The 12,633-nt window shown below is 40.0% G+C and overlaps 1 protein-coding gene across 4 annotated transcripts in view; it reads right to left on the bottom strand.

The window, feature by feature from the left end:
* ARFGEF2 (ARF guanine nucleotide exchange factor 2) overlaps positions 1–12,633 on the bottom strand; it is a 114,678-nt gene that overhangs the window by 18,714 nt on the left and 83,331 nt on the right. For all 4 annotated transcript variants that reach the window (XM_005569307.5, XM_045363090.3, XM_005569308.5 and 1 more), the window contains 8 exons: positions 8,946–9,118; positions 7,263–7,423; positions 5,670–5,800; positions 5,404–5,533; positions 2,971–3,106; positions 1,984–2,122; positions 1,821–1,875; positions 376–490 (listed from right to left, as the gene is read on the bottom strand). In XM_005569307.5, coding sequence (XP_005569364.3) covers positions 376–490; positions 1,821–1,875; positions 1,984–2,122; positions 2,971–3,106; positions 5,404–5,533; positions 5,670–5,800; positions 7,263–7,423; positions 8,946–9,118 — 1,040 coding nt within the window. The remainder of the gene's footprint in view (positions 1–375; positions 491–1,820; positions 1,876–1,983; positions 2,123–2,970; positions 3,107–5,403; positions 5,534–5,669; positions 5,801–7,262; positions 7,424–8,945; positions 9,119–12,633) is intronic.

Below are 12,633 nucleotides of genomic sequence, written 5' to 3'. Positions count from 1 at the left end.
CATGTCTACAAACTGGAATAATAGACAACAGTATAAAAGAATGTGAAAGCTCCTTATGTATCGATTTTGAATGATCTCTAAAATATATTAACTGAAAAAAGAATAAGGCATACTATGCCATAATTTGTAAAAGGAAAAAATTCATATGTACTATGTATGTATGTGAATGTATATGTGTATGTACTTGCCTGCATATGGATAAAATGACTCTGGAAAGGTACAGAGAAACAGGTAACCTTGGCTGCTGCAGAGAACTGGCAGACTGACGCATAGGGCAGAAGGTGGCTTTTCATGTTTTTATCCTTTTGTGTCTTCTGAATATATGAATCACATAAACATGTTATTTATTTAAAACAAATTAAAAAGTGGCCTTACTTGCATATGGTCTGCCCTTCCAGCTGTCATCTGTTGGGTTAGAGAGCTGGCTCTGGCCTCTCTCAGAGGGATTTTTATCTATGCTGCTTAAAGACTGGCGGTCCAGATCCACATCCTAAACATAAACCAGAGGGAAACACAATGCTCACTTTTCTTCATCATAATTTGGGCAGAGACATGCCTGTTTTAATATGGCTGGTCAGCCTGTATTCAAGTGCCTTGCTGAGCTCAAAATAAAATTATACCACATGCTTAATGTAACATGCCTCACAGGCTGCAATGGAGAGATTAAGAATTTAAATTACTTCTCCCAGTAAAATTTCATATTTTCCTATTTCAACCAAGAGGACATTTCTCTACATATTAGGATTTAACAATAAGAGTGACAAATTTTTTATGCGATCAAGTTCAAAGATAAATTACTAGTGCAGTAACTAGTTTTTTAAAAAGTTGACAGCAGGCCAGGCATGGTGGCTCATGCCTGTAATCCCGGAACTTTGGGAGGTCAAGGCAGGCGGATCACCTGAGGTCAGGAGTTCAAGACCAGCCTGGTCAACATGGTGAAACCCCATCTCTGCTAAAAATACAAAAATTAGCTGGGCGTGGTGGCGGGCACCTGGAATCCCAGCTACTTGGCAGGAGGCTGAGGCATGAGAATCGCTTGAACCCAGGAGGCAGAGGTTGCAGTGAGCTGAGACTGGGCGGCTGCACTCCAGCCTGGGGACAGAGAGACTGTCTCGACAAAAATAAAATAAAATAAAAAAATAAAAAACTTAACAGCAGACGACAGTTGCTGTATCCCAAATGCTTTTTAAAATCTAATGGTCTTAGAGTCATTTAGGAATAAAAGTTAATAATTCAACTCCTCTCTGTAAACCAAAGTATTTAAAAGTGAGATTTGAATTAGAACTTCTTTATGTGGACTCACACAAAAAGTAAGAACTACCACTTCTTTGGTGAAGAGGAAAGCACTATTAATTTAGGAGGGCAACAAACAAGCACAGTTACACCAAAGCACTGTTTACAATGTTGAAATCCTAGAACTAACCTGAGAGTCTGGTAAGGGAGAAGTAAAGAAATTATAATACTATGCAGCCACTGAAAAGGCTGCTCTTAAAGAATAGTTTAAAATATGGAAAAACGCTTACATGTTGTTATATGCTAAATGATCCCTCATTTCAAATGTGGCTGGCTTTCCTAGGCAGGCACAGTCACACAAAGTGGCAGCTAGAAATGTAAACTGCTTTTTACTTGGCGAGGTTACTTACTTGCTTAATGCTTTTCTGGACTTTCTAAAAAATATATTATGAACATATATTATTTTTAGATCTTATAACTTTTTTACTCACTTCCCATTAAAAAAAAGTACAAACTATACAGGCTTACTGATCTTTTACTAAGATAGAACAAAGAAAAGACAACCAAAGAAGAACCCCAAATCCTACCAAATGCTTTTCTGATGAATCTTCCTCCATTCCTACAGGTCTCCATGTCAGCAAACTTAAGAAAAAGAAACAGAAAAAAAATAATCAATGTGAAAGGCAATCACGAGCTTTAAGACATCCAATGCACACGGAGATAAACAGGAACAACTGCATGAACACTTACACATGTGGGATGGTTGTTTTGAAAATATCCAACATACAGTTGCAGGTTTCATCCCAGACTTCAGGACTGAATTTCTCTCCATTGGATATTACTAAGTTTTCTAAGCAATTTGTACCTGATCGCGCCAACTGTTCATTATCTGTAAAATAAAGCAGTATCTATCATTAAACTTCTACTGCTATTTTGATGCCAACCAGGTCTCAAATACTGTATATTGTGAGTTGGAGACAGCAACTGGTGAGTTTCTAGGCTTTTAATTAATGAAGCCATGCTACAGACAGTATTAAAATTTTCATTAAAATTTTTTTGAAGAGATAAAATTGTTTATCATAGTTTTATTGCTAAAGAAAGAAGGTCAACATTTTGCTACTTTAAGTGGCTCATGTATGAAAAATGGTAATAGAAGAGAGAAAATACTAGACCAGGTTTTCAAAAATTTAGTCACTCATACACTACATTTCCAATTTTTGCCATTTGAACAATATCAAATATTTTGTCATTTATTTTAAAATTAAGTCACTTTTTCAAAAGTGTAACTGATTTGGCCTTGCCCTAAGCCAAAATTATCTACGGAATCCAGGTCTAATGTGCCAGCTGGGTATTTTTCCTGACAAACTCTAAAATAAACACACAACTACTCAAATGAAAAATGTCTCTTGATGAAGCTGTTGATCTTGACTGAAACAGTACATTTTAAAAACATTTTACTAGAGAAAATTTCAAACATACAAAAGTAAAAAGAACAGTATAATACATGAAGGTACATCTTGTAGAATGTAAAAATAACTATATCCCATCTTTAGGAAATGCTTTATGAACTGACTTGGGGGGGACTGTTTTTATATTGTAATTAAAACACACACATTTCACCAACTAAATTACACATTGTACTCCTTGGCACTACATCCATGCTTTTAAATATTGAAAAAACTAACCTCTCATTAAGGACTATGTAAGAAAAATGATGCCTAGAGGCTTAAAGAGTACCTTGTTTTACGCACCACTGCAATTGTGCAAATACATCAGAAAGAAGAACTTCATTCAAAGCTTCATAAAACTGGGTAAAAACATCACAAATAGCATAAAGTGCGTGATTGCAGGTTGTTGTCATCCACTCAGATTTCTGGGAAAACAAAAAGATAACACTTAAAAGCTATTCTCCTTGCAGTGAGATGGGCACTCTTGTACTCCTGGGAAAACTGTTGTAGAAAGCAATTTGGTGATATGTATCAATAAGACATCTTAAAAATGTTAACACAATCATATGTACAGAGGATATACACAGGGATATTTATAAAATTATGGTAATGATGCCAAAAGTGGAAGCCAGAAGTGGAAAAAAAAATGGATAGATTTGGTTACTTAAAAGGTAACTTTTCCAAAATGAAAAGAAAATAAAAATAATAAAGTGGGCAAATCATCTGCAACTCATGTAAGCATATGCTACATTATTTATATATTTAAAAATGCATAAATCAATAGGAGAAAGATGAATAACCTAGTAGATGAGCTAAGAGTCATTCACAAAAGAAGAATTCATAAAAGGCAACTCTTAAGAATGATCAATCCTATGAGAGAAAATATGCCACCTCACTAGCAGTTTGAAACACTCTTTCAATGTGATACATTTGGCTTATCAGATTAGCAATGACTAAAACAAATTAAAATGAGAAGACCTGGAATGAATATGGAGAAACAGGAACTCTCATGCATTGTTGACAGAAGTGTAAATGGCTACAGAGATATTTGCAGGTCAGCTTAGTGGTACATATCAAAAGGCTTAGTAATATGCAGGCCCCAAACCTGGCCACATGTCTTTAAAGAGGAAAACACCACCACAAATACAAGCGCAGCTGCAAAAAATGTTCATTTCAGTGCTGTCCAGAAAAACCGGAAGCAGCCTAAATGTTCATGAGCTGTGGAACATCCACAGCTAAGACTATTTTGTAGCCATTATTAAAACAACATTGTAGAAGAATGGCTGGGTGTGGTGGCTCACACCTGTAATCCCTGCACTTTGGAGGCTGAGGCAGGTGGATCACTTGAGGTCAGCAGTTTGAGACCAACACGGCCAACATGGTGAAATTCTGTCTCTACTTAAATTACAAAAATTAGCTAGGTATGGTGGCATGAGCCTGTAGTCCCAGCTACTTGGAAGGCTGAGGCAGGAGAATTGCTTAACTTAGGAGACGGAGGTTGCAGTGAGCTGAGATTGCACCACTGTGCTCCAGCCTGGGCAACAGAGCAAGACTCTGCCTCAAAAAAATGAAACAAAACAAAGGAACAAACAAACAAACAAACCATTCTAGAAGAAAAGTTATGGCTATGGAAAAATACTCATGTATTAAGTTTAAGAAGTAGTTTACATATGTTTGTTGGAATTCTATTTTCATAGAAGAAAAAAGGTGGATCACAAATACATGTGTGGGTGGACACACAGATGAAAGTCTTAACAGTGGCTGCCTATGAAAAACTGCAACTGTGGGTGTTTACATTTTTCTTTCTTTTTGTCTGTGTTCTGTAGTTCTATTTGTTTTATAATGAGGAAAAACATATTTAAATTTAAAAAGATTAGAAAACTCCATCTATACTATGACCTCAACCATATTTATTTATTTAAGAGATTGGGTCTCACTATGTTGCCTAAGTTGGTCTCAAACTCCTGGCCTCAAGTAATCCTCCCACCTCACCTTCCCAAAATGCTGGGATTATAGGCATGAGTCATTGTGCCTGGCCTCTGAACCATATTTAAACCATGCAGAAGACTGAGAAAAATTTGCAAAAACATTAACTCTAATTTTGGATGGTAAAAGGAATAATTTTTTTGTATTTGCCTAATATTCCATATTAAGCATATGTTACTTTTATGTTGGGGTGAGGGAAGGAATGCTGTTCCCAAAAGAAATAAAAAAGATACTTTTCCATCTAAAAATCTTGAGCCTAGAACACCCTTTCGTTATCCCTGAACCTCTAAGGGACAAATAAAAACACCTACAGGCATCAAACATCCTTTTAAAAAAAAAGGCCTAATATTCAACATCATCTCCAAATGCAACTTCATTAAAAACCCTTAAGGGAGCAGAGACATTCCACTTTCTGACTGCTCAGAGGTTGATATGAACAAAACAACTACAATGACCAGTCAGCAGCCCTGCTGAACTGGAAGGTGCAATGCCTGAGGGCCAAGCGGCAGGCCACAGAGATGCGTTTCCTCTCATTCTTCTGAACGTGGGGAGAGTCACTCAGGACTAGCTGATACTGGTAGGAGAGTATCAGAAAGGTGTTTCCATTTTAAAAACCTTAAGTTGCTCAGTATTTAAGAACTCTGGGTAGACGATGACGCAGCCCCTAGAGGCAAATATAGGCCAGAAAGGCTTTCCTCTCCATCATACCCAGGGCAGTGCTGTAGTTTTCACCCACCTCTGACTGTTGCTCAGGGAGTTTCATATTGTCAAAAATCCGAAACACAATTCTGAACAGGTCTTGCCACCAGTGTTTTTCAAAGGTGTGGCCATAGCTCTTCATGATCTCAAACATGACTGTGAGTCCCCTGGAGGAAACAAAGTCAGGCACAGAAGAGAGAATGGTGGAGAAGAGAACAACAGAGAAAAGAGTGGGGTCAGGTAAGCAAGTGACTGAGGTTCACTTCAGTGATGTAAGGGGCCACCACACGGGAACATGGTTACCTTGTTCGTACATCTAACTTGCATCTATTAATGATGCAGGAGAGTTCGAATAAGATGGGGAACCAGCCTCGGACCCAGACTCTGTCACCAGGAGCTACATTCATGTCATCACTTGTGTATTCTTGTAGCACCTATGATGAAAATCACATCTCAGGTGTAAACTAATCATGCAAAAGGAAGGAACTGAAAGGGAACTATATACCGATTAAGGCCCCACACATTTTTCTCTCCCAAAAATCTCCATTCAGCAAGGGTACAGTGGGAGCAGACTGCACAAAGACATTATCTGTCCCAAAGGGCATATGAGCAGCTTCCCAGTACAAACCTATGGACCTCTGCGGGTTTTAGAACAAGTTGAAGGGGGCAGATCACAAGAGTCCTGGGGGTGGGAGGTATTATACTAAGAAGAGCTCTAAAGGTCAATGGTATTGACAAAATATCCAGGATAATTCATTATCTTAGGTCTTTCTGGAATGTTACTGTAATACATATTACTTAAAATAACATCCGCAGCTACTATTGACTGAGTGCTTGCTATGGGCCAAGCACTGTTAAAAGTTCTTTTCATGGATTAACAATTCTCACAAGGATTCCAAGTGGCAGGTAGAAACAATGGTCCTGGGTTATAGATGAATTAAGTGAGGCATCAAGAGCTTCAGTAAGCTGCTCAAGGTCATGCAGCTAGGACCTGGCAGTCTCTAGAGTCTGCACGTATAGCCCTACTCTCTGCCCTATTTCTGGGATTTTGACTCCTCTGCTCTGTAACCACTCTTGAAGTGGTACTGAAATTTCTTTAGCAACTCTTGTTATCTAATGTTAGGCAATTTCTCTCTGTGCTTTGGTTAACTCTCCTGTACAATGGGATATAATTACGTCTCATAGGTCTGACGTGGGGACTAAATGAATCAACATACAGAAAATATCTAGAGTGGTGCCCAACAAGTACTAAGTGCTCAACCAACATTGGATCCCATTATCATCACATCTTAGTGAGCTGTTGTAAGGGATGAGACATCTCACCTTAGAGGTTTACAGCTCTTTCTGTAAAGGATACTGAAGTAGAGATCTACACAGGACATCATAGTTTAGACGGACTTGTTTTCAGCCTATTTCAGTGTTTTGGGACTCTGTCATTTAAACCAAATAGGCCTCTTTAGAAAGATGAGACACATCAAAAAAAGAACCCCATGATTTTCAGGAGAAAACAAATGGTGATTTTTAAATATGATTTCTCAGGCACATTACAAAGACATAATGCCATTTCCTAAAAGGGAGGTTTGTTTTCTTTCAAATAGAAAGGTCTAGCTTCTTGAGCTTTGCCAAAATACAAAAGCTAAAATACAAGTAACTTTTGCAAAAACAATTTGTAAAATACCATAGGTTCAGTATGAATAAAATACAGAATTTCACATATACCAGATAATGAAAAGGCCTAACTCCCTGCCATGGCAGCATTTTGAAATAAACGCCTAATTTAGGGTAAACATACATTTCTAAAAGAGCAGCTGGAAAGCTCTTTGTTAGGAGCAAGAATTTCTGCTTCATGACCTTTTCCCTTCACTGCCCATCTGAGTAAGGTGGGGAAAAACGAACCCGAGGCCTCTCAGAGACGTATTTGCCACAGAAGCGGATGAGCCGAATCGCTTCCATGCTTGTGTCAGGGAAAGCAGCGTTGCAGGCGAACTCTGATAAGCACTTCACAGCATCCTGAAAGGAATCGATGGCTGCAGGAAAATGGTGCTGGAAAATAGTTGCTGGGGGAACACAAGGCACATTTATCATAAGATCAGGATTTAGAAATGGGGATGAAAACAGGCACGTGCGCACAAATACATACACACATATATCAGAGATAATTAACTGTGAAAATCTAAGGAAAGCATGTCAGTATCTTTGGAAGACAGTTTTTCTTGTTAAATTACTCAGGAATGAATACACTGGGTACAACTTGGGCTAGACAATCTTCCTGAGCTCAAGCAATGACGTAAAGGCCCAAATACCCATTCATTCAACATTTATTAAATGCCAACTATGTGCAAAGATGAGTCGATGCCTACAAATTTCCATAGAGATGAAGTAAACATCATGTTACATGCTTGCAGGCAGAACCCAGGACTCCTGGTCAGTCCAGAGGAGGCGGACACTGCACTAACGCTGGGCTGGACTGCCCGAGTGCAAGTCCTGTTTCTACTACATCCAAACTGTGTGTCCTCAGGCAAGTTGTTATATTTATTTTTCTGTGCCTCAATTTCCTCTTTAGTAACATGGGGGAAATAATGGGATAGTCTGTTCTCACTATTCATGAGAGTTACATTCTATAAAGTTGCCATAAACACTGAATTCAAGAATACTGAACCATGGCTCTTAGGGAAAATATGGAGATAGGCAGCTAGATGCCTGCAAGTCTCTGGTCAGAACATTTTCATCAGCTGATCAAGACATAACCTTGTTGTATGTGTGTTCCTGATGAAAAGACTCCTTATTTAATAGATATTGTTGATTCATTAACACTGAACTCACAGCCAATAGCACTGTAACTCATTCTTGAAGGAAGCTCATCTAACACACATATTTTTTCCATAAGACACATCACAGTCTTTCTGCACGTAGAACACTACCCAGCATTCAGCACTATGCTTGGGGGACATTTTAAACAGTGAAATAAATCACCAACAAAAAGCACAAAAATGTAAAAAAACATGGCACTCGATAGGCCACAGAAAGCACACTTGTTTATGTCATGGCAGCTCAAACAAGAAGGCAGGGCACCACCTTCTTCCACCACAACGGGGAATGTGCGCCTTGGGTGACTCAAGTTTTTGCTGTTCTGTGCATGCACACGTTGGCAAATGACCACAAAAGCACCATGAGTACTGGTTGTGGCGTTATTAATGTATATACATTTTAGTGAGTACATACACGGAATCCACCAATAATGAGGACTGACTGTACTTCTTTTATAGTCATTAGAGTGGCCTTGGGATTGATTTGACTTTCAAATTTCATCTGGCTTGAAATAACATTCACGTTTATCTGCTGGACCCAAACTGACTGATAACAGTAAAGGCCATTTAGAGAAGGCAAGGAGAAAGTCAAAACGAGTTAAAATGAGGATTAATACTCATCAAGTGCTTAAAACACTGCCTGGCACATTACTATATCATAGTAGAGCCAAGGTAGGGAAGTCCCTGTAGGCAGTAAAATAGACAGCAAGTAAGTGACACCCTTCTAGACGTGCAGGTGGGACATCAGTAGGGAGGGAACAGAGCCACTTACTGACAATGTGGCAAGTGGTCTGGAAGGCCAGCTCCACAATGTTCCCGTCATGATCAGAGGCTGCCTGGTGGAACACAGCAAAGATGTTCTTCCAGCCTGAACGGATGTTGGCTGCCTGGGAGTTCACCATCTGGGCGATGCAGCGGATCACCATGTCCCGGATGGTGGGAGACCTGAGGAAGGAATGGGATGGCCATATCATCTGTACTTTGGAGAATGGGAAGAGAAATGAACATCCCTTAGAAGCAGCACTTAAACATTTCTTATAGCACATAGCAATTCACATTTGGGCTCTGCCCCATTTCCTCTGACTTTCATTCCAAACCTAGCATGCTGCATAGAGCTACAACCACCATCCTGCAATCACGAAACAATAAACTCAAGGTTGAAAAGCTGACCCTCTGAATGGAAGAACAAAAGGAAAAAGCCTGGGTCTCAAATAGTCCCTATCCAGGCCATGGAACCAAAGTTGAATGCTTGCCTCTGACTTCTTTCCTGTTACGAAAACAATAAATAGCCTTGCGGTTTAAGTCACTGTTGGTCAGTTTTTCTGGCCAAAAACATTTCAAATAATATAATTCTGCCACCTAGAGATAATCATTACTAAATTCTTGTGTGTATCTTCTTAGATTTGGGGGCAGGGATATACCTATCGATAAACGCATGTATGTGGACTGGAGCATACATATATAATTTAAGGTGCAATGTTTGCCTAAATTACTATAAAGCAAAACTTGTAGAGAAAATGGCTGATTTTCTGGAACAGCCGCAATTGTCTCACAACCTGTTAAGACATACGATTATGGAGGAACCTTATTATCTCACAAACAGCAAGAAGGAAAGCTATATAAGCCTATAACTTCGATAGTACTAGTTTTAAAAATCAGTACAGTAGCCTTGGGATTGCAGGTTTGATTTTCGATTTTTTTTTTTTTTTTTGAAACAAGGTCTTACTCTGTTGCCCAGGCTGGAATGCAGGAGAGCGACCTCGACTCTACAACCTCTGTATCCCAGGCTCATGACTTTCAAGTTTTATCTGGCTTAGAATGACATTCATGTTTGTCTTCCAGGCTCACACTAACCGATAATAGGAAAGGCCATTTAGAGAAGGCAAGGAGAAAGTCAAAACAGTTAAAAATTAGCTGAAAGTTCACAAAGTAAACATGTCACCTGCAGATAACAAAGGACTGACTACACAACATAAGTAACTTCCATATATAATAAAAATGAATTCATGGTTGTCTCTCCATGGAGAATAAAGCAACTTTTTGACAAAACTATATTTATTATGTTTTTTGCCTGATTGTTAAAAGTAAGATAGGATGATAGTAAAAGTTTTGGAAAACGCAGAAAAAGGATGATAAAAAAAATTTGCCTGGGTGTGGTAGTTCACACCTATAATCCCAGCACTTTGGGAGGCTGAAGCAGGTGGATCACTTGAGGTCAGAAGTTCAATACCAGCCTGGCCAACCATGGTGAAACCCCGTCTCTAATAAAAATACAAAAATTAGCCGGACATAGCGGTGCACGCCTGTAATCCCAGCTACTTGGGAGGCTGAGGGAGGAAAATAGCTTCAACCTGAGAGGCAGATATTGTAGTGAGCCGAGATTACACCACTGCACTCCAGCCTGGGCAACCGGGCAAGACATCTCAAAAAAAAAAAAAAAAAAATCCTTTACATGATATATGGTATTTCATATGGAGAGATACATTTAACTATCCCTATTATATTGTCTGTCCAATTCTACAACCTGTCCTTTTCTCTAAACTGTTATTAGTCATTTCCCACATTATAAACATTATGAACTTTTTTTTTTTTTTTTTTGAGATGGAGTTTCTCTCATCATCCAGGCTGGAGTGCAGTGGCGTGATCTTGGCTTACTGTAACCTCCACCTCCCACGTTCAAGTGATTCTCCTGCCTCAGCCTCCTGAGTAGCTGGGATTACAGGCATGCACCACCACGCCCGGCTAATTTTTGTATTTTTAGTAGAGACGGGGTTTCACCATGTTGGCCAGGCTGATCTCGAATTCCTGACTTCAGCTGATCTACCTGCCTCGGCCTCCCAAAGTATTGGGATTACAGGCGTGAGCCACCCCACCCGGCCAAACATTGTGAACATTTTTAAGAGTGAAACGATATCCCATGTTGTGCTTGTACCAACATTTACTTTAACACTTGTTCATTTAGTTTCTGCTTTTTTCTAGAAAACTATTTTCTGTGTGGAATTACTGAGTCAAAGGGGCACAAAAATATCAGGATTCTTGACACATATCACCAAAATGCTTTTGGAAATGTTACAGTAAGTTACAGTTCCACTGATAGTATCTGAGAGTGCCTGACAACATGTGATTCTAAACTCACCCTGCCCCTTTTCAAATGGGAATAGGACAGGCAGGGAAGGCCTGGAGTTAGGAGATGAGGGCTTCCATGCAATCAGGCTTGCACACGTGGCTTGGCCATGTGAGGACTCGGTCTCCTCAGGCACTCTCAATGGTGCTCCCAAAGGCAGGAAAATATTTTTGTGTATTTGCTAAAGGGTGATGCCACACTCTGGGTTTAATTTTGGTTCTCTTAAAATGAGCAATAAAGCAGACATACAGACACCAGAAGAGAGACACATCAAGGAAACTTTTCTGGTGCCCTTTTATTCACTACCCTAACAGCCTGCTCTGGCATCCAGCTTGGGCACTTCCATTTTCTTTAAAAAAAAAAAAAAAAAAAAAAAAGACCAGGTGCGGTGGCTCACGCCTATAATCCCAGCACTTTGGGAGGCCAAGGCAGGTGGATCACTTGACGTCAGGTTGAGACCAGCCTGACCAGCATGGTTTCCATTTCTACTGAAAATACAAAACTAGCTGGGCATGGTGGTGTACGCCTGTAATCCCAGCTACCTGGGAGGCTGAGGCAGGAGAATTGTTTGAAACTGAGAGGCAAAGGTTGCAGTAAGCTGAGATCGCACCATTGCACTTCAGCCTGGGCAACAAGAGCAAAACTCCATCTCAAAAAAAAAAAAAAAAAAAAGATCCAGGCTGATCTGAAGTACAACTTTTAGGGGAGTGGCAGACAAGAGGAATTAGGTCCAAAAGTCATCCTTGACATCTCTTCCTTTATGCTCCATGGCCAATTCATCAGCACATGGTAAGATTCCCTTTCCAAATGTGCACAGAATCTAATCCATCACTGCCACTGCTCCCACCTTGGTCCAAACCTGGACAACTACAATGGATTCCTACCTCATCCTATTGCTCCTCATTTTCCAGGGATAAATTCAGGGTGGTCCTTTAAAATACGTCAGATCATTTCAGTTCTCTGCTTAAAATCCTCCAATGGCAGGCTGGGTGCAGTGGCTCATGCCTGTAATCCCAGCACTTTGGGAGGCTGAGGCGGGTGGATCACGAGGTCAGGAGATGGAGACCATCCTGGCTAACACAGTCAAACCCTGTCTCTACTAAAAACACAAAAAATTAGCCGGGCGTGGTGGCAGGTGCCTGTAGTCCCAGCTACTCAGGAGGCTGTGGCAGGAGAATGGTGTGAACCTGGGAGGCGGAGCTTGCAGTGAGCCGAGATCGCGCCACTACACTCCAGCCTGGGTGACAGAGCGAGACTCCATCTCCAACAAAAACAAACAAACAAACAAAACAACAACAACAACAAAAAACCTCCAATGGCTTCCATCTTTCACAGA

The sequence above is a fragment of the Macaca fascicularis genome, chromosome 10, assembly GCF_037993035.2.
Source record: "Macaca fascicularis isolate 582-1 chromosome 10, T2T-MFA8v1.1".
Lineage (NCBI taxonomy): Eukaryota > Metazoa > Chordata > Mammalia > Primates > Cercopithecidae > Macaca > Macaca fascicularis.
The sequence above is the reverse complement of the archived record's forward strand: the minus strand, read 5'-3'. Positions and strand labels throughout refer to the sequence as shown.